The 25140-nt window shown below is 36.1% G+C and overlaps 1 protein-coding gene across 2 annotated transcripts in view; it reads right to left on the bottom strand.

The window, feature by feature from the left end:
* The window catches only part of nav3 (neuron navigator 3), a 367745-nt gene that overhangs the window by 289452 nt on the left and 53153 nt on the right, over positions 1-25140 (bottom strand). For both annotated transcript variants that reach the window (NM_001443135.1, NM_001443136.1), the window contains exon 2: positions 895-1330. In NM_001443135.1, the coding sequence (NP_001430064.1) occupies positions 895-966 (72 nt within the window). In that variant the 5' untranslated portion in view covers positions 967-1330. The remainder of the gene's footprint in view (positions 1-894; positions 1331-25140) is intronic.

Genomic DNA, 25140 nt, shown 5'->3' with positions numbered 1-25140 from the left:
CAGAATCAGGTCAGCGGGACTCCATCCAGATCAAACAGCGCACACACTTCTCTCATGTCCATAGGCGAAGTGTTAAAAACTAATCACACTTTAGAGCAGGAGTTCCTCTCTCACCTGCAGTGTGACCGACAGAAGGACAGTGTCCTACATGGAGAATGTAGAGCAAACCTGAGGGCTAAACAACTTCCCAGTGCTTCTTCAAATTTCAATGAAGGCCTTCAGTGCAAACAGCACTAAATTCTTTAGATAACCATTGTATCTTGCGTCCACTCACGACTCACTCAATGCTCACAACTTTTTCCAAACAGAAAATGCACACACACAAATAAACTTTGATAGTAGAATACAACTACTACTGCTACTATCCTTACTATTATTACTACTAATAATACTACTACTAATTAATATATTTTGCTATTATTATTTACAATATTTATTAATAAAGTTTCTATCATACATGAAAGGCTGAAATACTTAAAAAAATTGATTATAGTCTTATACTGTATGACAGATTAAATCATTGTCATTTTGAATATAATATTAATAATAAAAATAATAATAATAATTTAAAAATAATAATAATAATAATTATTATTATTATTATTATTATACTGCAATTTAGTTAATTAGTTAGTACTTCTTTGCCTACTAAATTACAAATTATATACAAACATAAAGTTAATATTCATGTGCCATTCTTCTCACAATGACTGTAATATAACATTTCAGATAATAAATTTTACCCGTCAAACTATTTTAATCTCTGTTTAAAAATAACCAACATCCACTAGTAGCAATTTTAAGCATAGCTAGAAAACCATGGAGAATCTCCTCCATCCTGCATTGCTCGAAGTTTCAGAGAGCGGAAGTAAAATAAATTAACACTTGTCTTACCTTCTTCTGATCCTCCAGCTTTTGACTTGTGGACTTCTTTACATGTCTGCTGGTTTCAGGCGGTACATCCATCCCAGATGAAAGAGCTAATATCTCCAAAAGAGACCAATCCAGACAGAGAAAGATGGAGAGAAAAGAGCTACTAGCCAAACGTGTGGGAGAAAGGGAGGGGGTTACAGGCTGACAGATTATTCCTTCACCTGGGTCACATCTTCACTCGGGCTGAGGTGGGCCTTTCTTCAAGAACAGGAGATGGAAAATAAAGAAAACTGAGACACACCTGAAACTATCACGGCCACATCAGCAGGATGAAAAGACCAGCATCCTCCTTTCCACACTTGAAAACATCCATTCAGAAATAAAAATTTCCAAACAAAAGATCCCAGTGCGCGTGTTATGATAGTCCACCTCAGGGCTGCATCCTTGGTTCTCAAATCTGAAAAAAGCAAAGAAATATTCAGATCAGATATACAGTACAGATAAAAAGCATTTAAAAATATTCATAACATTTTAAATTCCTTTCCACATGTATGGCAAAGTACCTCTTGCAATATTCTTTCCTCAGCATGTTTTTTTTAGTTATAGGAAGACAACTGTGCTAGTCAACACAAATAATCCGACAAATCATTCATGTGACCCGCTACCAGCACTAAGTGCAGCACGACCTGCTGATGTGCAGGGGAGATCAATTTTCAATGGGTCACTCATAGCCTCCGGTTTGTTTGTTTGATTTGCACTATTCAGATACAATGCTTGATATAAATAATTCACCATTATTAATACTATGTATTTTCAGCCCAGCAATAAAAGTGACTTAGAAAAACATTTAACTGAAGGAAAAGATGTGCGAATAAATGACAACAGACAAATATTTGAAATATTGTGGTAAACAGTAAAAAAAAAAAAAAAGAGTTCAGACTAAGGGAACGATAACACCGAACAAGCATTTCAGTTGTGAAAACGCAATCTACACTGCCTTTTTACGGACTTTAGAAGAGAGCAATGTACTGTATAAACTGTATTTATGGGGGAGTGAGTGAAATCGGATGCTTTTTCTATTTCTTTAACATCAGGCACTAAGATTGCTCCTTCAAAATGTGAGGTACCCGGTGTGTAAACATTGCACAAAATGCTCACTGATAATAGAATACATGTTAAGGTTTTTAGAAAGTAATTTATTATTAAACTACATATAGTAAAAGTAATCAGGTGAGAATTATGACCAAAATGCAGAGGGGGATGCTGTTAGCCAATAAAAAAAAAAGGCTGTAGTGCTACATGAGTGACCACACTCACTTGTTTACATGTCAAGGTATACATAGAATAAAAAATCTATTCAAATGCACAATTTATTCCACTGTGACGAATACCATCATAATTACCTACTACCAAACTTAATAGTACTAACAATAGAACGTCCAAGATAAAGTAAAATATTTTGAAAATCTAGTTTAATAACACAGAAACAAAGTCTTAGACGTGTATTTTTCTAGTCATTCATTCATTCATTATTTTCCTTCAGCGTAGTCCCTAATTTATGTTGGTTAAATGGCTTATAAAATTCATGCCAATTTTTATAAATGTTTAACATTGTCATGTGATGCAACAAAGGGTCTTTGCAACTTATTTGAGTCCATGAATATCCTGACTACGTATATTCATTGCTGTGACACGACAAGAGCTGTCTTTTCAACGTTAAAATATGTTTTTGTTCTATCATTTTACAAATGGTTTCTATTTCTGCAAAGTCGCAACTGAACGACAGCATACACTACTATGACAAAGATCAACTGATTATGTGCTTTATTAAGTGTTAAAGACTACTAATGTGAGTTTGAATAACATTTGATGTGACATTTATTGCCATACACAATGTGGCAGCAGACTGTTTATCTCAGATCTTAAAAAATATCAAGCAAGCATATAGTTTAAAAATTAACATTAGAACTATGACTATGCAAACCAACAATTATCAGTCACTCAGTGTGTACTTTTATTAATTTTAAAAAGATTTTAAGAGTTTGTACTTAGATATTGCTTGGTAGTTTTAGCAAGTTTGACATGCTGTCCCTGGAGAGAACCTTGAGCTCGGAGATAACTGAGCCTGAGGCTCCCACCTGGTCGAAAAGCATGTAACTGGGTACGAGATCAGATAGTACTTGAGAGCTCCCCCTATTAAACGGAGGAAAGGGGGGAGATGGGGTGGGTAGCGGTATTCTTCGGAAAACAAAGATAAGGGAATAATTCTAGACAGGCTATTTAAAGTAAGTTTGGATTTATCGGACTGGCATACTAATGATAACAGATGAGTGACCAGCCATGATCAATCATATAACATGCTCCTCTCACATTAGTTCACTAAATAGGAATTAATTTGAATGAGAGTGCAGTACAGAATTCTGTGCATCTAAATGGTGATGGTATTTAAATGTTTCTGTCATGTCAATTCTGGTGCGTACAGCCAAGTTGCTTGTCACTGGAATTTTTTCATGTCACTTATGTATGGAGGCATTATTATTATTTTTTTTTTTTTTGCCATGTTTGCATAGAAGGTGGTTTATTATGTATCATTGCTTGCAAGAAAATTTTGAGGTTTTGGGGGTGGGGGGGATGAGAGATGGGAGTGGAAGGATGTTTATCTGTTTTTTTTTTTTTAAGTAAAGTGTCATGGATTGACCATTACAATATGAAAGAAACACTTAAATATGCAAAATTACCCCCCCCCCCCCCTTTTTTTCAGAGAACATATTTTGCAATCCCAGAATCCCAAATGTAAAGCCACTTCACCAAAATAGCGAACACTCACAGGAAAGTCAACATCCCTTGAGGTGTTTCATGCAACAGGGATAAAGTAAGGCAGCGTATCTGCATATCAAAGTGAGTTTTGCTACTAGTGTTCTTCTCCATATGTGAATAAACACACGTTTGTTCTTTGACACATGATTGTTTTCACTCTTCTTCTCCACAAACCACTAAAGAAAGGAAGGATTGAGTCATGCTGAGGTTGTAAGAGGCATTCTGGGAAGAGACCAAGCTCTGAGCAATTACCACAGGATCGATGGCTGGCCTTGTCTGGCCTTTTGGCAGACTTCAAAACATTGGCCTGTCAAAGGGTGTTTGACTTGCATGATGTTAGAAGTTCATGGACACCACCATAAAGTAAAACGACAACGAGAGACGCTCTGGCTCATGATTCACAATTTTCATCTTTAAGTCTGATATATACTAGGTTTTAGATTTCATAAATGATACTTCTTTAACCTCAGAATGCCTTGACATTTACTGAGCCAAAATTTATTTATTTTTTTTAATTACTGCATTGAATTTTTATGGAAGCTGTTTAATACACTGTGGTAAAAAAAATGTTATTGCAACTTTTTATCTCATAATGATGACTTTGCTTTTTTCACAATCCGGAAGAAGTGACAAACTTAAAATTGTGAGAGCGGTTAAAATTTGGATCAGGTTTTATTGTTCATTTATTGCAATTCGGCATTTTCTTCTCAAAATTCAGAGTAAATGCGAAAAAAACTCAAAATTGCCTCATAAAAAAATTGGATATAAATTTGAGATTCTATTTCTTTCTTCTCAGAAATATGACCTTTACTGTCTCAGGATTCTAATTTAAAATTTTGAATACACAGACAAATTTTAAGATTAATTGAGAAAGGTACACATGTGTGTGTTTATAACTCAAAAGAGCAAGATATAGACTTTATATACGAAATATAAACAAATATGTGAAAATGAATGCTAACATAAATGTTAAGTTGCAATTAGGCAAGGGCTGGTATAAAATTCTTACGGTATGATAACCTTGAATAAAAATATCATGGTTTCAGGATATTGTGATTACCGCCCTAAAATATGATCTTTTTAAATGTCTGGGTAAAAAAAAACCCTAAAACTTCTGTCCCCTTTGAACACAATATATTTTATTTTGAGACATTTTTTTTTTATATTTTGGAACAGTAAACATCTCAGGCTAAATAAATCAAACGAATTATTGATTTCTGTTGTCTTCATTAAATTTAAAATCACAGATTTCATTAACATTTAAAATTGCATCTTCGGAAATCTTTTCTGCTGGAGAAAACAAAAAAGGAACATGGTTATTTCTCTTGATAAAACCGCAATACAAAAAGATAATTAAGAAGTCATTTCTGTCAGCTCCGACCGTCCTGAACCCAGATGGAAAGAGCCATGTTGAGGAATCCATGGTGGTATAGTACTATTATGCCATTGTTATTTGTCAGAGAAGAATTTTTAGAAAAATAGGCCTAGGATCTCACGGGACTCACGGAACAATAGCTTGATTGAATCAACAAATGCACATAAATCTACATGCTGCATCTGCCTTACAAGACACTAAACACACAACATCACTCGAAGGCTCCACTGAAGAGCAACTGAGAGCCACCATCTCCTGCATTATTCATCAGCTCTAATTCCCCTTATTTTTCACCAAATATCTCAAAAAGAAACATTCATACATTCCTGCAAAAAGACTGACACACTTTGACTCTGTCATTTCTACTTGATTTGACTGCACATTTTACACTCGCATTAATAATTTGGAGTACCTCTGTCAGGAAAGGGCAGCGAGTCATTTTTCAAACACATATGAGATATTAGAGATGAAAACACACACAACTAGACTGTCAAACCAAATGGATAAAAGCACTCATGATGACGGAAATACTCCACTTTGGCTGTCAGCTAAACTGTTGTCATTTTCAGGTGAAGAACAATAGCCATTATTTCAAGAGCAAAACTTTGCATATTCCACACATAATTGCCCAATTCAGAATAAAATAAAATAAAAATAAAATTTAATAAAAATTTTATTAAAATTTAAAAATTAAATTAGATTAAATTAAATAATTGTCTGTAAACATCAGCCATATTGGGTTCTATATGTATCTCTAAAACATAAGTGCTCTTGTAATGGATAAGCAGGCCTCCTGTCTGTTGCTTGATGCATTAAAATAGGACGGCAAGCACAGTAATTATACAAAATTTTGTAGACCAGAACATTGTGTGTCCCTCTGATTAGCAAAAGCGATGGAAACATAAAGCAAATGAAGCGAGTATATGTGGACCATCTCGCTTTCTCTAATATACAGTACACCCGTTACACTTGAGAACTGAAGCCTCTTATTAGATTAACAGGCTGGAAACAAAATCACATTTGCTATCTGAATAACAATGTCCTAATTCAAACAGGTCAGACTGCTACATGTTTCCAGTAATAAATCATAATAAAGATATATGAGGAGCAGTAAAGACCTGTTAAAACAAAAGACAATTACTATTCCTTACCATAACAAACAAGACACAGAAAAACAACATTGTCATTTTCAGACAACTTTTTTCCCCAGCTGATTGACAGCCAATCAGAATCTAAGCTTTAAATAACTTGAGCATTAAAGTGGCAGATGTGTGTGGAGGCTATTAAAGTTACAAACATTAAAAAAGTTATCAATCCTGCTAAGCTAGACCTAAATAGAGATTCAATTGTTTAGTTTTTTTTCAGATATTAACTTAAAAGCATAGTGTAATACAGATGTTTGTGAGTGTAAAAGTCTTTACCGTTTCAAAGTTCAAAGTGTGTTAAAAGCTAGGTTACTGTAACAGGTATCCAGTTTTCTTCATGTCTTATTTTGTGTTTAAAAAAAAAGAAGACAAACAGATTTGGAACAAGTGAATGATGAAAGAATTTTAAGTTTTGGTCTTGAACTCTTAAAGTCTTTTGACTATATCACACTGATGTGATCAACCCATTGTAATGTTTTTCAGTGAATATTAAATGACTGAAAGAGCTGCAGTTTATTTTGTATTTTTATAGGCATATTTTATGTTTTAAAAGTAAAGTGATCTAATTACTTTTTACATTACGTAATTAGTAATGCAATTAGATTACACATTTTCCAGTAGTAGACAGTAGCTTGTAATCTAAAACTTTTTAAAGTAACTTAAGCAACCCTGATGGTGAATAACTCTCAATTCACTTTCCCAGAAAAAAAAAGTTCATTAAAGTTTTTTGTTACATGTTATGTTGATATAAAATGTCTATTGCTTTAGTGTCATGTGTGAACGAGACTGAGCACCTTCTATATATTTGTATGTTTCTCTGCTTGTGGGAAAAGTTGTTTGTGATGAGCATTGGTTCATCTTATGACTTTCTCATCCACACTTGCTTATGCTTGTGTTTTTGTCTCTGTAACAAAGCTGCATTGTGTAGATGTTACTACTTCAAAACATTGGTGTATGACTATAAATAAATGAAACACCGTAGCTATCTCTGATGGCTGAAAGAGTTCTAAAATGTATTCTGCTTGTAGATGTAAGGAGCTCAGAAAATCAGGAAGTTGTGTGAGATACTGAGTATTAAATAGCTGAAGTCTCTTCCGCTGCCCTTTTCCTGACATTTGGTATTCATTGAGCATTCACTGACACTCAGTGTGATAGAGTACATCCAATAGAATATGATTCATCAGCTTGGCCTCTAAGCTTCCATTTTAATTTGATGTAAAGATGTAAATGTCTATGATGGACTTCCACTGATTTCCTCCGGGAGATATGATGGTGAAATAAAAATCTCTCATAACAGATCAGAGGTTAGTTGCACTGAAACCAACCTACCTCTCAAAGTACATCAAAAAACTTTGTAATATCTACAACTTATTTTAACGAAAACTTTAAAAATCCATTATCATGAAAAATGCAAATTATCCCTTAAATGAGTTTTTAAATTAAACCCCTGGTAAATGCAGTGCTGCGGAAGTGCTGGGGTGGTAAAGACCATAATAATATTCCACGCAAAATCATATAAGCACAAATATTCCACAAAACCTGGCATGTGTACATCAGGGATCAACCAACTGCAGCAAAACCTCTGACAGACAAATGATTAAAATATAATAAACATGTAATTACTAGCCAGGCTTTCGTACCTGTCCTCCTTGTACTTGCAAAGACAAAGATGAGTTTTATTTTGCATGCAATAAATTGATTTCACTGCTTTCCTGAGAGTGATTTATTCCCCTTTCTCGGTTTATTGAGGGAAATCTGCAGAGAGAGCACCCGTGAACGAGCCCATTTCAGAGATAAACGGGAGGAGCTGAAACATCACTCTAAATGCATGCCAAGCAACATGCTTTAAATAAAACTGGACGGCTATTGAAACCCCCATACAACATAAACGTGTCAGACTTGCTTGTGTCTTTGCCAACTGCTTGCCTCAGCAATACTGGGAACAAACAGCATGCTTCGAGATTCTGATTCATTCATTTGTTGTCCTTTCACATAATTTGCATATTAATTCAAAGTGCACTGGATGATGCTTTTTAAATATTAATATTGAAAAAAATATTTTTATGATCTTGTGTCACAGGTCTTTATCTGCTATTGTATGACTTGTATGACTATTTTTTATTAAACATACTAGATGGGCAGCCCGGTGGCGCAGTGGGTACCACAATCGCCTCACAGCAAGAAGATCACTCGTTCGAAGCCTAGGCTGGGTCTGTTGGCATTTCTGTGTGGAGTTTGCATGTTCTCCCCGTGTTTGCGTGGGCTCCTCCGGGTGCTCGAGAGGGGTCTAGATGCAGACCTGGTGGAGTAGAATCTGAGCTGCATCTAATGCTTTTTAATGCGCTCACCTAACCCCACCCCTAACCCTACCCCTCACAGTGAAGTCACTCACTCAGTTGAGTGCATTGTGTCTGACATTGCATCGCTGAGTGATGCAATCTCAGCTTGCATTATAAAGGCTGCATTCAGATACTATTGGGGTGCTCCGGTTTTCCACACAAGTCCAAAAAAACATGTGTCACAAGTGAATTGGGTAAGCTAAAATTTTCCTTAGTGCATGTGTGTAAATGAGTGTATATGGGTGCTTTCCAGTGATGGGTTGTAGCTGGAAGGGCATTCGCTGTGTGAAACATATGCATGATAAGTTGCCGATTCATTCCGCTATGTCAACCCCAGATTAATAAAGGGACTAAACCGAAAAGAAAATTAATGAATGAACATACTAGATGTATGAAGCACTATCAAGGTAATTTGCTTTAGTGAGTTTAAGGTTTGGCAGCCTGATCATCAGGGTAATTATGAGAAACAAAAATTAGCTTTTTTATTATTTATAATAAAGCTTACAAAAAAGTTATTATTGATAATATTTTATAATAAAATTCCACTTGTTAGCATTAGTTTGCCACATTAGTAAACATTAACTGAAAAATTATTTTAGCTAAAGGTTCAGCATTTAAAAATATGATCAAATCAAAAATCATTGTATCTGTTAATATTATTTAATAGACCCGAGTTAATTGATCAAATAATTTATTTCATTTCCTTACAGGTAACACAACAATTAGTAAATACTATATCAAATGCATTGCTCATCAACAGTGTTCACGCTCGTTTTTTTAACTAGAATAATAACTACAAATAAGCTTAAAGATGTTTACAGAACGTGTAAAAAAGTAGGTCTGACTGTTCAGTAAGTAGAAAATGAAACTACAAGAGACAGTCACATTACCTTTCTGGTTGACTTTGGAAAACAACTGAATCAGTTGTCTTGTTGCTCAAGTGCTCAACATTTTTCATATTTTTTGGGTTGAAATGGTGTTGTGTAAATGTAGCCTAAAATCTTAAATAAAAATGTACCTAAATAATATGTAAAACAATGCTGACATGTATTACAAATATATATTAAAATGAAGGTAGATTTTTTATTTGAATTGAAAAAATACCAAATTCTATACCAGTTTATAGAAAAAACTACAAAAACATTTCTTCTGATTCATCTCCTCAACTCTCTCCTTTTATGTTCAACAGAAGATAGTAATGTAAGTGCTGGTGATGAAAACACAACAATCAATTTCAGGTGAACTCTATTAAATTGCAAATAACTGAAGGATATTTGACAGATTTATGTGTGTGTGTACTCAATATTGCAGTAACTACATAGCTAAAAGCTAAATTTAGATGTCAGTTTTGCTGAACGCATTTTGTGGAGCCATTTAATTGGACAATACTGTCACAACAGTCTCTATGCAAGTCCCAACTGTGCCTATTTACTACAAAAGTTTTCCAGCAGCCTCGAGGCTCAGCTGAATTTACAATTCTGTTTATTGAGCCCTGAGCCCTCAGGCAAACAGTAGAGAGTCTTAAACTTTGGCCCATATACCTGCAAAAGCATCCTACTTCTTGCTCAACAAAAAACAAAACAAAAAAACAACAACAAAAAAACACCAGAGCAAACAAAAATGCAAGATTGGAATTGTCGTCCATTCATCATGCTGTGGCCACTCGGGGAAACAATCTGGTTTATGCAGTTACATAGTAACACTGCAGTTCAAATCATTCATACTGTGAAAACATTCCTCCCCTGATACAGTTCAGCGGATTCCTGATCGTACTCTGCGTCTTTTGTCATTTTCTGACAGGGTTGATCGGTTTGTTGCCGTCGGAATGACCCTGGCTTTCCTGTTGTCACGGTAACCATGGGAGAAGCAGGTAGGTGCAAGTTATGCAGGTACTCAAGCATCTCAATCTCTCTTATTAGGTCTGAATACATCAAAATAATAATAATACCTTTAACTGCAACAAAAATGCAATAGCTTTTCTAAATTTTCTTACAAAAATGTAATTACTGTTGGTATAAGAAGGTTATGATGTGGTAAGATTACCATATTCATACAACAAGAGATTTTGGTATTGCATATAATATTTAAGAAAAGATATTTGGTGTTCACATTATTATCACCTATTATCCACAGCACCTCAGCTAAAAATCCATGCTAATGCCTAATTTGAGAGAATAAATTGTAAAGTAGTATTGTTTTTTTATGTTCATACTGATGAAACTTTTGCTTTAAATATTATAACCTGACCACAGAAATTTTTTGAACAGTTTGCATTGTGGAAATTTCTATATAAATACACCTTTTTGTGAATCGAGTTCTTTGGGTCTTGAATGTTCTATACAAACAGGCTAGCATTGTATTTACTAAGGTTACCAAAACTACATTGGATTTTAGAAATACTGTGTACACTGTTCTTCCCTCTTCTTCTGGGTTCTCTTGTGTGAAAGCATGAAGCCAGCACTCGTTTCTTTGTTCTCTCCACCATTCCGAGGCACTCCCTTTCTCATTCAGAGAACAGACGCAAGAAATATTCTATCTGAGCAACAGTCCCTGCCTCATTATTCAAGGCAGAGTAAGCTCAGCTAGACATAAAACACCTTTATTCAGTCATTCGTTTCAATGGATTTCGAATTAGAAGCCAATTATACTAAGATTACACTAATACCAAACCTCAGAACTGCCTTCTCCATTCAGTTCCCGAGCTGCTAATCTGGAGAACAGAGTAATCTAGCAAGATTATGGATGGATTATGGCAAAATCCCATTACGGCAAGCTGGTAGAACCACAGAAATGTGGAACAAATTATAGCATGAAATCTCAGGTTTAAGCATGAAGTGTTAACATGAGGAACCGACCATGATCAAATTTCATAGAGGGATTTCTCATGCTGTCCTTGTCTGTTTTCCAATGACAGGACATAATACATATTATATCTTCCTTTTTTTCTATGCACATGCAGTGCCCTCAATCAACTAACCTTGTGTCTTCTGACAAATGACTATATGCACGACTACTTTTTGGTTTTCGATTCAACATTGGCTTTTCCATAAATGTTAGCTGTCAATATATTATTCAATATTCTGCCTCTGGTCAACATCAGTGATATACACTGCCTGCTTCAGACAGGCTCTAAGAGAGTTTGCACACTGAATGTGAAGGGCTGTCTCTCTATGTTATGCCACATCCAAACTTCAAAATGCATACATGCAGTATGGATGTACTATACCTCAGAAACAACGAAATGACTGCTATGCTGACTAATAAACTGACTATACTATATTCTGATTATTATAAACATGGTTGTGTATAACTGGTGTGCAGGTATGTTTTTTGATATACAATGCAGACCAGACATGGCACTAGACAAGAGAATTTACATACCAGATTTTATTTATTTGGATGTGATTCAAATAGTGTTGGGTTTACTCAAACAGAGTTCAAGTCTAACCCCCGAACTGTACCTGAATCCACTTGAAAGGGTTAGTCTGGGCTGTGAGGTTCATGCAAAATATAGAATTTTGCAATAGTTACATATTTAAAATACAAATCATAAGTAGAAAAAAACAAACAAACTAAAAGTCATATATGTACATATGTACAGTATATGAAACATATATTTCAAAATTGATTCACAAATCCCAGTGCAGACTCTCAAACCATAAGGTAATGGCAGCCCCAAAAAGGTTTTGTGCACCTCTGATCATAAAATATTACAATACTAATTTATTTTAAAGTCAAACAAGCAAGTGATGTTTTACTGACATTCTGGCACATCCAAGAATGTTCCATAAACACTTATCAGAGGAAAGAAGTGTTGCTTCTAGAAATGCTCCACACATGAGGGGTCAAGTGTTGCAATCACAAACACCTTATTTTTCTCAATGCTGAAGCAAGCTCTTTTCTTTGAATGTGTTGAGACTTGATTCATTTGCCGATATGGATTAATTATAAGGAGAAAAAAGTGGCAGTAACTGGTCAAACTTCTTGTGCTACAAAGCAGTTTATGTTAGATTTGCAGACAATAGATTAGATATGGCGATAGAAGAGAAAGTAATAGTCAATAGAATGGCCGCTCTTACGTAAATATAAAATAAGGTGGATATTGCACCTCTAAAGACTTTGTTGATTGCGTTTTTGCAATGTTGTTAGTGTGTTGGCAGTGTCTTCACACATTGATTAATCATTCTATTAATCAGAATGTGAAGCAGCCAGACAGTGAGGTCAGAGGTAAGACAGCTCAGTGGTGATTTCCATGCTTATATCCTCTTCACTATGAGCATCTCTTATTCATGTGCTCTGTCTGCATAAAATCGCTTTTATTACACAGCGTAGCACTGGGGTGTAATTGCTGGGGTGATGTACAGCCTCTCTGTGCAGTTGGCTCAATTTTTGGTGCGTTTGAGATGCTCTTCATTTCCATGCTCTCCTTAATAAAACAACTTCTTCAGTCCAATAATGGGGTCCAAATCTCATTTCTACACACATCCTTCGCCCCAGGGGTATATATACACTGCGCAACAGCCTGTGACCAGAGCGCACACTCCCACCCACAATCCCCCATCAACCCCCAAATGTTCGCTCTTGGTCATGGGTGTTTATTGAACAGCATGAGCCTTGACAAATCACATGAATGCGTCAAAATGACAGATAAATGGCAGGCTGAAAGACAGCCATGCAACATGTGCAGCCTGCAGAAGCCATTTACTTATTTTACTCATCAGATGGGTAAGAGAGCAGGCGCCACTTGCTAAACTGCAACTAGCTGAGAAGGTAATGGCAGGGAAAATTGCAACATGTAACGCAATCAAAGCTGAACCAGAGTTGCATGCTTTTTCACAGCCCTGTGGTGATGATTACCTGTAAACCTACAGTGAGTGGACTTCACTGAGAATCTGCTAGGCGTTCAACAAATCCATCTACCACAGAGAAAACAAACTCAATCCCACAGTTTAGACACTCAGTAAATCACTTGAAGCTGGATTTACCACACACATTTGAGACTTCAGTTTCATTTAATGAAACGGGCAACTGGGTAATCTGTGAAGCTGAGTAGATTAGACAGATTAGTCATCATCAAGATTGAAGTCGTAAGTACATTAAATGAATATAAAGGCCGTTGTTGGACTTATCATGGGGGTAGAATCTGTATTCAACAGATATGTTATTGTCTATTAATCATTCTCAACCTCAGATTCAATTCACAGCAGAGCCATTGACCCATAAGAGGCAAAGGGTTGTCGCCGTGTGGATCTGTAGCATTTTCCTGCGATCTGAGCTGCAGGTAGGATATTAGGTGAGCGCGGATATGTCAAGTCGGCAGAATTCTATTATCCCGCCTGTGATATACTGCCACCAGGAGGACCCCTCCTTTTTTCTCTCTCTTTTTTTCTCTCCCACTCTATCTCACCCCCCCATCCTCAGAGGTGATCCATCATGTAAAGGCGCGGATCCAGTGTCCCACGCAGGTGAATTACCCAGCGATCATTGCCCGCGAAAACCACACGTGCCAACATACCGCAAACCATTACTGACCTGAAAGATATTCATCAGCTGCTCACTGCTGCCATAATAAAATAAGGGAAGCAGAAAGACAGAGATGAAAGAATGTCTAGGCAAGACATTAGAAACACATAATCATATGCACAGGGAGTGGCAGATGCCAGGCAGCTGTTTTCTGACGTTCTCAGAAGGTCCCCTAAGGAGACAGAGTGGCAAGACAGTACATTGCACAATGTACAACTTATGTAGTGTGGAACATGTTCATGAGGAGCAGGAAATAAAGCCATTCAGACTCCACTTTCTCTTTAAACTCATTAATCAGCATTAGGCACAGAACAAACAAAAAACGGCATCATAAATCTGCCATAACAAGGAATGGGGGACTTACCTAAAACTATCAACGTTTAGACAATTGCATTATGGTGTTTATGTAAACTATACAAGCAACATTTTAACTAAATTGCAGACTCAAAGCATAAAACATAAATAAAAATACAAAATCTCATGTTAAGCATTTTCCCCTAAAAATTCAAATTCTAAAAAAAATAAATAAAGAAAAACTAAGCACTAGCTATTTTAATATATTATCATACTATGTTGATCATGCAATACAATTTAAAGTTTTAATCTGCTTTTTTAATCTACAGTACATTAAACAGCATTTTTGTGACTAAAGTTTAAACCATATTTATACTGTATGTTCACTTCTTTTTCAGTCTTCCGACATGACTAACTTTGCTCTCTTTTGATGCATGCAAGTCTTTAGTGATCATGTGGTCTTGCTAAAAGCCACACTTTTTATACAAATGATTGTAAGTTAAGTATTTTATATATGTAATTAGTAAACAGTTGACTACGTTTAAAAATTTCAATGGGGTATTAAATGGGGAAATAAAGATAATTTGCTGCTTTTGCGTCATCAAAAAAATGTCTCAATAACGGAGAATGAAGAATTGCAAAAACTAGCATAATCTTTAATTATTGTCAAATAAAACGTACATTGAAATAATTTAAATAATGTCCTTCCTAATTTTAATATGAAATTGTATAACTCTCAAATATTGTAATATCTTAAATATAAAAAAAAATAATTATATATATTTACATTGAACATTCAACCTTTCCCAGCCCTAGCAGTGAGCTCACATGCAGACAGACCAACAGGTAGAGTTTAATGCAGAAACACCAGACACCAATATCTTACCTTCCCATCCCCCAGTGTGTCTACAGCATCCCTCCCTGCAGGAGGTGGGCAAGGCCCACATGGAGAGCCAGGTAGTACTACAACAATTGCCATAGTGCCTAAATGTAGAAGAAAATCCACTTGGTCCTTGCTGACCCCTCTTTTAGAGCCCCCCACTTCTGTGCAGCAGACTCTGAGAACAGACAGCACAGGAAAAGGCCCACTTGATCACTTCCATCACAATTCAAGGGTGTGCCGCCCTCCACGTTTCCAACCAATCCAGGAGAGAGTGAGAGAGAGAAAAAGAGAGAGATGCTCAGCCTCCCTTTTCCCAACCCCCTTCCCCATCCTAGCTATGCTTTGGTCTCTGTGCTGAAGCGGAGATTGCGTTGCAGTGATGAAATTTTAATGCTTCTTTTAGGAAGAATAATGAACAGACTGGTCCCCAGGGGTCACGATCCCTGTACTACACAAACCTACATGTGAGCGCACATACATTGGCGAAGAGCAAATGTGCACAGCCAAATGCACAGGTGGACATCCGACACAAAGACGTGGCTAAAACAAACACACGTTCACACAAGCTTGCAACTCCAAACATCAAACAATTTTCACGACAGCTCCCCACTCCCTACTAAGCAGCATCGGTGCGGCGCCAAACACGGATCCACCCTCCATCAAATGCTCTCCAGACACGCTTGTAAGCACACAAGCAGCGTGGAACAAAGAGAAGGAGCTCAACACTGATACTCTCAACCATGTTAGAGTGGATCGCCGCTTTGATAAGGAATATGCAGTATATTTCTCTGCAGATCACTAGTCTTTCTGCCTGTTTATCACTTTCTGCCCCCCCTCTTTCAGGCATAAATAAATAAAGAAATGCTGAACGGAGGGAGACAACACAGAACCTCATCAACCATCTGCAGCCACAGCCGATCGCAGCTACATTGATTGACTCATGAATCAAAATAAACCGGTGCTGGGTTATTTACTATGTACATACATTAGGAGAAAATTATTTCCTCTGGCTAGGGCACAAATGCATCCTCTTGCAGCCAAGATGAATTTTAATCTATATTTTCAGCTCATATGCAATGTTTTCCAGGCTTTTTTCCGCCCTCGCTCTAACAAATAGTCTTTTATAGGATGTAAAGACGTGTTTGGACTTGTTTGTTATAGTGTTTAATTAAATATCTAACCTCAGAATCTATAAGCTCATGCTTGAGTATATTGATATATGACTAAACAGGTGCTTGGAAGCTATTTTGCAATTTGGTTTTATTAGCCATCTAAAGCCAACTTCCACCAAACCCAAGGATGCTACAGATATTTAAATCAACGGAGTACACTTATTTGTATGTAATAGTGAATTAAAATATTGTATTGAACGCAGTACTAATTGCACTAATAATATTATCTTTGCTCTTAAAAGTTTACAATTGCAAGCTGTGCTTGTATTCTTATGCTGTTTACGAGTTCTAGGGCTGTCAGCTCAGAAAAGTCACCAATTCCAGTGAAATCAGTCAGGTAAAAACAGAATCTATTAAAGTCCGCCTTTTGTAAAAAAAAAAAAAAGAAAAAGAAAAAAAAGAAAAAAACATACTTTTTAAAAGTGCCATCCTTGCTTTTTTCTGACAGCAAGCTTTCAGTCATCTTTGAAAAGGTGCAAAACAGAAACACAGTCATTCCTCAAACATGACTGTAATATGATTTGAAAAATGACCCAATGAAATTTCTGCGAGCACCTTACACAAACAGTTGAAGCAATTGCCAGGAATCAACAAAAGCCTAGTCTTGCTGAATGTGAGAATGATTTATGAGCAAAAAACAAAACATTTCAGGTTTCAGAATTGAAAAGATTTTTTGATGAATGGGTGTTTATCTATCAAAAGTTTCTCAATGCATACTAAGAGACTTTAGCTCAAATCCTATAGGGTTTGGTAAACACATATTTTTTTACTTCGTATCATGTATTTCTTTCCATCACTAATATTTCCACAAGGACGGATTCGGAAGCACTGTGGAGCATATAGGCAATTTCAGCCCCAAAAATCAATTACATGCAGCTCTGCAAGTTCTTTCCCCTCCCTTGCTGAGAACAGACAAGGATCTTAATTCAAATATATGAGAGGAGACAAACAGCCCCTTCCCCTCTTATCCGTGTCACGTCCTCCCTGACAGGTGGGTCTCAGGTGGGCATATGGATGAGTATCGCTGACTAAATCCACAACAGCATGACTCCACTCCAACAGACTGAAATCCCCTCGGCCCTCAAGGCGTTGATGCAACATGGAAAAACAGCTGCACTTACATCATTGAAGAGGCACAGAGGCGTTTAGATTGACTAGCAGCAATGCAACTTGTTGAGTTTGTGTGATTCTATCTAACATCATCAGAATTTTAGAACTAAAGAGAGTGTTGTTTGAGGACTGCAAAAGGACAAACCAATGGGCATGTAAGGAGCAGCCTAGATGTGTGTTTAAAATATTGTATAAGTATGGATAATAAGTCTTCTGATGATTTCTTGCTTTAATCCAAAAAGACAGCTTCCTCTCTTTTTGTATTTCGTCCCTCTGTTGTTGCATTCATTGCTGTAGCAAATTATGTTTGCTGAAATGCTAGGGTTTATTAGAAGATAAGAGCTCAATAGCTAAGAGGAATTTGTGAGAAGAAAAACTCTTGAGATTAACAGGCTGACTTTGAAACTGCATTTTAAAGGCCACATAAATAAACAAACTAGAGCTAAATGTCACAAAACAAATATATAACAACTTTTAGATGGACAAATCACTCACAATGTTGACTTTTGAAAGTGAAATCAACATTGTTGGATCATAGTAGACAAAGCAGCAATGGGCACACTCAAATGATCAAACATACCTGAACATGCTAGTCTTCATGATCAATAGAAAGAGCATACATCTATCTATCTATATATATATATATATATATATATATATATATATATATATATATATATATATATATATATATATATATATATATATATATATGATTGTCTGCAGAACAAACTACTGTTAAAAAATGGCTTGCCTATTTACACTAATTAAGCCTTTGAATGTCACTTTAAGCTGAATACTAGTATCTTGAAAAATATCTAGTAAAATATAATGTACTGTCATCATAGCAAAGATAAAAGAAATTACTTATTAGAAATGAGTTATTAAATATCTTGTGTTAAAAAATGGGTTGAAAAAAACAACAACTTTCCATTAAACAGAAATTGGGGGGAAAGGGTCGCTAATAATTCAGGAGGGCAAATAATTCTGATTTTTAATTCTGATATTTGCTGTTATTTTTCCTCCCTGTAAATAAGGAAAGGGAAATAAATACAGCATTTTCACTGCAAGAAAAAAACTTGTTACAGCAGTCCCTCAGTCAAGAGCAGTGAGTGATTTTGTCCTTTTGTTGTTTGATTAATAATAAAAACAGTCATCAGCAGGAATATTGCGCACTGCCACTTTAAGAATAGTGCAGCTCTGATATGGTTCCTCTTTCAAATGTCTTTTGATTCTCAACTTGTTTGTTTATTACACAAATGAGGGTTATGAATAATCACTAAACACAGTGCTCTGACACAAATGTGCATGTATTTTACCATTAAATCGCTCGCATTAAGATGGCGTTAGAAGTGTGCGCTCTGCTCGTCTTCAAGACGACACAGAAGCATGCCATGCGGTCTCGTTCGCGCTATTAAAAATATGAATGATTCGAACGTACATCAATGAATGATGCACATTCCGTGCTGCAAAAGTTACATTACAGCACTTGCTTTTAGTCACTTTTATGTGAATCTGAGCTTTGCAGAGCAACAAATGTGTATAACTGTCACTTTATATAACAGAAATTTATTATTTTATTCTTTCCTGAGAGGTGATTTTAGAATTGACGAATGGGGCCGGATTAAATGGTCTCGCGGGCTGCATATGGTCTGGAGGCCGGACGTTCCCCACCCCTGCTGTACATGAAGCCATGCTCTCCTGGCATCCAATTCCTTACCAATTCTACTTAACCTGAAATAATTATTTATATAGTTAGAAAAGGTTTAAGCATGTTAAATTAAAATAAATTAATGGTTGGTTAGTTGGTTGGATGGTAGGTAGGTAGGGAGGTTGGGAGGTAGGGAAGTAGATAGGCAGGCAGTCAAAGGATGGACAGATGGATTGATTCTTTCTTGAATTAATTCTGAACCCAGTTTTTAACAGCAGTGGCATTGTATGCTTTACAAACAGCCATACTCTGCTTGCCTCCAATACCTTACATATACAACTTGCACCTAAAGCATTCATTATTTTGGAATGATTTGAAATCAAAGTTTGGAATGATTTAAGACTTTTAATAATGAGCTGTGAAGATTAAATAATCTTGTGTCATAAAAGCTAAATACCAATACATTTGACTGCTTACAATATTTAACTAAACACACAAGCACTCTGTGAGAATGTCAGTATGAAGTTAAACTCACAGTTGATATCAAGTGTTTTCATTTGAGGAGGAATACAGTGGAATAAGATAAAAGTAAAAAATCATAGGGTTCCTTAAGATTAATATATAATAAACGTTTGTTGTTGTTAACTTAAAAAAAAGTTTCATGGTTCAAATTATCTGAACAGGCAATTTGATCTTAAAGATTACAATTAAGTTAATTATAAATAAATAAAAATAAATAAATAAATGAATGAATAAATAAATAAGCATAGTTGAGAGATCAAAAACGATCCATTGTTTCATACTTTGCAACAACCAATTTTTGTTTTAGTGAACTATGTCCATGTTAATATATTTGTGCTATTTGTTGATTTAATGTTATAAGTAGGCCAATGAATAATTTTAAAAATTCCACTGGTCTTTGTAATAAATATTTTACTTTATAAATTAATAACGAACGAATATTTTGTATAATTTTTTTTTTTCTGGGTAACAGCATTATCACAAAGCTCCACTTAATATTTGACAGTATAACCAAACTGGGCCAGCATCAAAATCATGCAATTTGAAACTTTTAGGGTTTTGGTGACAAGAGAACAAGACTCTCCAGCAGAGACAAGCTAAACCACACATCCTTCGCATGTGAACGGCACAAAGACAGCATTATTATTTCAGACAATTTACAACAAGGTCTCAGACATACATAGCCTGTTGCTAGGAGAACTGCAGCTCTCGGTTTTATTTCAATCCCAATTGTCATTAGGACTCAAAACAGCAACAGCAGAGGGATTGATTTCAGCTATTTCCTATTAGGTACTTTATACTGATGTGTGGGTTTCAGAGACTAGAGAGAGAAGGAAGGTGTGAAATTAGCAAGTGCTTTATTAGTAAGCTACCGCGTAGCAGAACAAATAGCCATGCCATGAAGTGTGTTCACACACGAGTGATTTAAAGCAGGCCACAATGGAAGAAATAAAGTGGTTTCTTTGGAAATCTGACTAGTGGACACACTGGCAGCATTAATAGATATTTTCAGCTGGTGGGAAATTTTAGTTCAGCGGGTTTGTGGTTGAAATCACACATTTTAAAAGCTTAAAAACAGCCCGTGTCAGTTGATACAATAAAGTTCATTCTCCATTTAATTTTTTTATTCCTTTCAATATTTTATTTTAATTTTGTGCACCAGCATTTGTTTATGATACATGCAGGAAGTTGCAAGAAAGAAGGAAATTGTTATTTTTAAGTGACACAATTAAGTAATTTTCTGCAACTTTCAAGATCTTTCTGTGTCATCTGTCATGTTCCAACTAAATAGTTAGCTAGTGCCGAGTTCAGACAGCATGATTTTCAAAGTAGTCGTGTCACAGATGTTTTCACACTGTGGTGCTTTGTTTACACTGCAAGATGGATAAGCAACAGGGGGTTTCACACTGCATGAAATTGGAAGAATCACCAACAACTTACTCAAATTACATCTCACAACCAAACACACGTGAGAAGTGGCATTGAAACAACATGAGGTCACGTAGTGTATCTTTTGGTATTAACCACATAACGAGAAGGAAGCTTTTAGTGTGGTAGAAAATGTACTTATTTTTGAAAGGAACTAACAATTTCTCCACAACTTTTTTTCTTTTTTGACCCGGTTGTAATATTGCTCAGATTATACGTCAAACAGACATGGGTGCTCCTGCCAAATTTATACTTGTTTTTCCTTTATTTGTGGGGTCCAAATAAACTGAAAATGAGAGCTTTTAACTTCTCCCTCAACCTCCCGCTGGAATGGACATACCCATACTAGTAGACGCTGCTCTCTCATTGGCTATATTCAATCAGAACACATTTCAAATGGCGTGATTTTGTCGTGTCCAGATATTTAGCATGCCAAATATCTCACGGGTGTCAGCGACTCATCAGCGATTCTCTCAGATTGCGTTTTTGATAGTTCACACTGTATGATTTTTACTTGCGTGAACGAGCAGCGATTTGCCTGTGATTTCAGGCATTTGTCTGTGATTTCTCAAAACATGACAGTGAGTCAAAATCGGGGCTAAAATCATGCTGTCTTACTTGCCATAAGTAACAGGAAAAGTCTGTGACACCATGAGGAATTGTCATTGCTCGCTGAATAAAGCTAGATTTGGTCAAGGTAATGCAAAAGCACTTTTTACCACAATGAAAACCCAATATGAGAGAAACTGTCTAACATTACATTATAATTGGACACTAAACAATACAAAAAACTTTTACCTTTCACAAAGTCCCATGCAAAAGCATGCAGGGAATCACTAATTCCTATTCAGTGCCATTTAATGCAAACAAAAAAAGATTTACAAAGTTCAAACACAAGAGAATTAAGAATAGCTCCATTTTTAAAATGTAAGTGGACCAATTTAGTCACCTTTTTAAGAGTTTCCTGGATTTTTCAGAATGCTTAAAATAACAGCGTATGGGATTATACTAGAATTTAGATAAAAGAAAATATAAGTTGCATGAAGAATGTTTGAAACTTCTTATGTACACACCAAGGCTCTTGGATGCCAGGGTAATGTGTACTGACTATTAATTAGCCATCATTAGCCATCTCCCCTGAGAGCTCTAATCAAACAGAGGTTTACCCTCCAATTGTGAACCTGCTATCTATCAAAACCCTTCCATACTTGCATATTTGACCGGAGACGGGAATGCCATCAGAAACCCAGCCCCTCTCATCTTCTAAAAACCCAAGAGCCGAGACAGAGATGAATGGATCAAGAGATGGAGATGGAGCAGGAATGAGATCAGGCCTGAGTTCAACTACATGACCACTATATATCAGCACTTACTTCATACTGACAGGCATTCAACTCCTGCTCGACTTGTGGCAGCATTTTTAAATTAATGTGTCAAATGAGAGAGACTTAAGTCTAGTGGAATGACACGCCTGCATCTTCTTCACTTGGGTACCAGCAGGGTTAACAGATTTCCTTTATGCACATTTACAGTCTTGTGTCTTGCTTAAGTGGATGTTCAGACGTATCCAAGGCTCTTTGAAAAATATGGTGGAATAGGAGGCCACTGGGGAGTTTATTCCTTCATCACTGGCTGGACGAAGCTGGCTAAAGCAGTAATTAAAGGCGTAAGACTATACTAGTGTCAAATATGCATGAGAGACATGCAAAGGACAAGGACTTTCAACACTAGTGCCTGGATGAGACACCAGGCCCCCCTTTTTACATGATTATTATTCCCGCCTGGGAATTTAGGAAATCTCTTGATGAATAAATGCATGGGATGTTGGAGGGGAACAGCTCTCCAACTGTGAGTGACACTGAATGACACAGAGCCAGGCAAACTGGCGGCCATCGATGTGACATACATCTTTATCGAATGCGGCATTGAAAAAGCTGGAAATCGGAACAAAAATGATGTGTCTCTTTTAGTTAATGGAAGGGAAAATAGGAATGTGGCAGTGTAGTGTGGAGACTTTCACGCCTAGATGATAACGACGGTAGGCTGGATCCATTTACCAGTTTCCAGTAGATGCACCACTGCATTGCTCCGCCAGAAACAGGCAATATCCTGCAGGAGCCAATTAAGAGCCTTGGCTGAATTTGTAAAGATCACTTGGAATGTGAGGAATGGATTTTTTTTCCCCTCGGTTAATTAGATATAAAATGGTGTAACAAGGAATTTGCATAACATATATTTAAGCTGTCACTTCACTTGATGTCTTGTTCCTTAAAGGAGCAAAAGAGGCGCCAAAAAGAACAACAGATTTATACTGTGTGAATCTCTCTCTTGTAAAACACATTAAATAATGCTAAATATAATGAGCTAATAGATGTCACATCAAAAGAATTTACTCATTATTAATAATTTAGGACGCTGCTAAAATACCTTCCGGAGGAAAAGCACTCGCCTTGCTCATTTCCCCCACAAACACAGCTCGCTTTGCTCGTTCGCTTAATAAACAACCCCATTAGACCTTTGGCATGATGTGCTGATTCCAATTACAATCATTGCTAAAAAAAATATTTAAAAAAATATAAAAAAAACATAAAAAGATAGTTCTCTCAAACAGGACCTACCTTCACAATTTTCTCTTTTCCATGTGACACGAAAGAAGATATTTTAGTCTAGTATTGTTTATATTACAGTATTAAGTATATAGTAAGATATTTCATTTTAGTATTTTAATTAAGTATGCCAGTAACCAAACCATTTTGGTATTACTGTATGAACAAAGGAACCAATCTCTCTAATTGTATATCTTTCTACTACATTTAGTTATAATTATTCATATCAGCAAATTCAATGTATTGTTACACCTGTGTCACACTGCAAACGCAAGCAGAGTGTGAGCAGCACGTGCGCAGCACGTATGGAGAGCAGAAGCAGCACACAGGTGTTTGCTTTTCACACCGGCTTCGTCAGAAGAGTGCAGCGAATCGGCAGCTGTTTCACAGATCAGTCCATCTCTGATTATTTTATCTAGTTACCTATCTATCTATATAGATAAATACACTTTTTTTTACTTTTCATCTGAATCAAGGACCGCAGCATTATCCTCCTATGTTGTTTCCTTAACCTGCAAGTCTTTATTTGACAAATTATATAGATCTTAAATAACTGCATGCTTCTCAAGCAAGGGCTGTGCAATTAATCGAAAATCCAATTTCGATTTTGGCTTCTAAAGATTATAAAAAAACATTTATCGAGATAAATTATTTTACACCTTTCCAGTAGTACACATTTGTTGCTCTTAAAAGCAAGAAAGACCGCATGCCTCTGTGTGTGTGCTTTGCGCACACACAGTCAGAAGCATGCGGTCAGCATTTGGTCTCATTCGCACACTGAGACAAGCAGAGCGCACACATCTAAAGTCATCTTAACGTGAGCACTTTACTGGTCAAACAGGTGTCAAAATTGCGTTGTTTAGTGACTATTCATATAAATCCTCATTTGTATAATAAACAAACAAGTTGAGAATCAAGACACGTGAAAGAGAAACCATTAAAGTGACAGCGCAATATTCCTGCTGCCGCCTGTTTTTATCATTAATCAAACAACGAGAAAATCCCTCACTGCTCTTGATTGAAGGACTTTTGCAGCAAAAGTTTTTTCTTACAGTGAAGATGCTTAAAGCACAGTTTGTTTCATATTTTTATTCTATTGTATTTATTTCTTTTTTCTTTGCAGGGAGGAAAATAACTGTATATATACAGTTGAAGACAGAATTATTAGCCCTCCTGAATATTAGCAAACCTTTTCCTCCCCAATTTCTGTAATGGAAAGATGTTTTTTTTTTTTTTCAACTTATTTTTGAACATAATAGTTTTGATATCTCTCATTTCTAATTATACTGATTTATTTTATTTTTGCTATGATGACAGTACATAATATTTTACAAGATATTTTTCAAAATACAAGCATTCAGATTAAAGTGCAATTTAAAGTCATTGTATAACAGAAGTTTCT

This window comes from Danio rerio, chromosome 4, assembly GCF_052040795.2.
Source record: "Danio rerio strain M-AB ecotype USA chromosome 4, GRCz13ab, whole genome shotgun sequence".
Lineage (NCBI taxonomy): Eukaryota > Metazoa > Chordata > Actinopteri > Cypriniformes > Danionidae > Danio > Danio rerio.
This window is presented reverse-complemented; position numbering and strand designations above follow the sequence as displayed.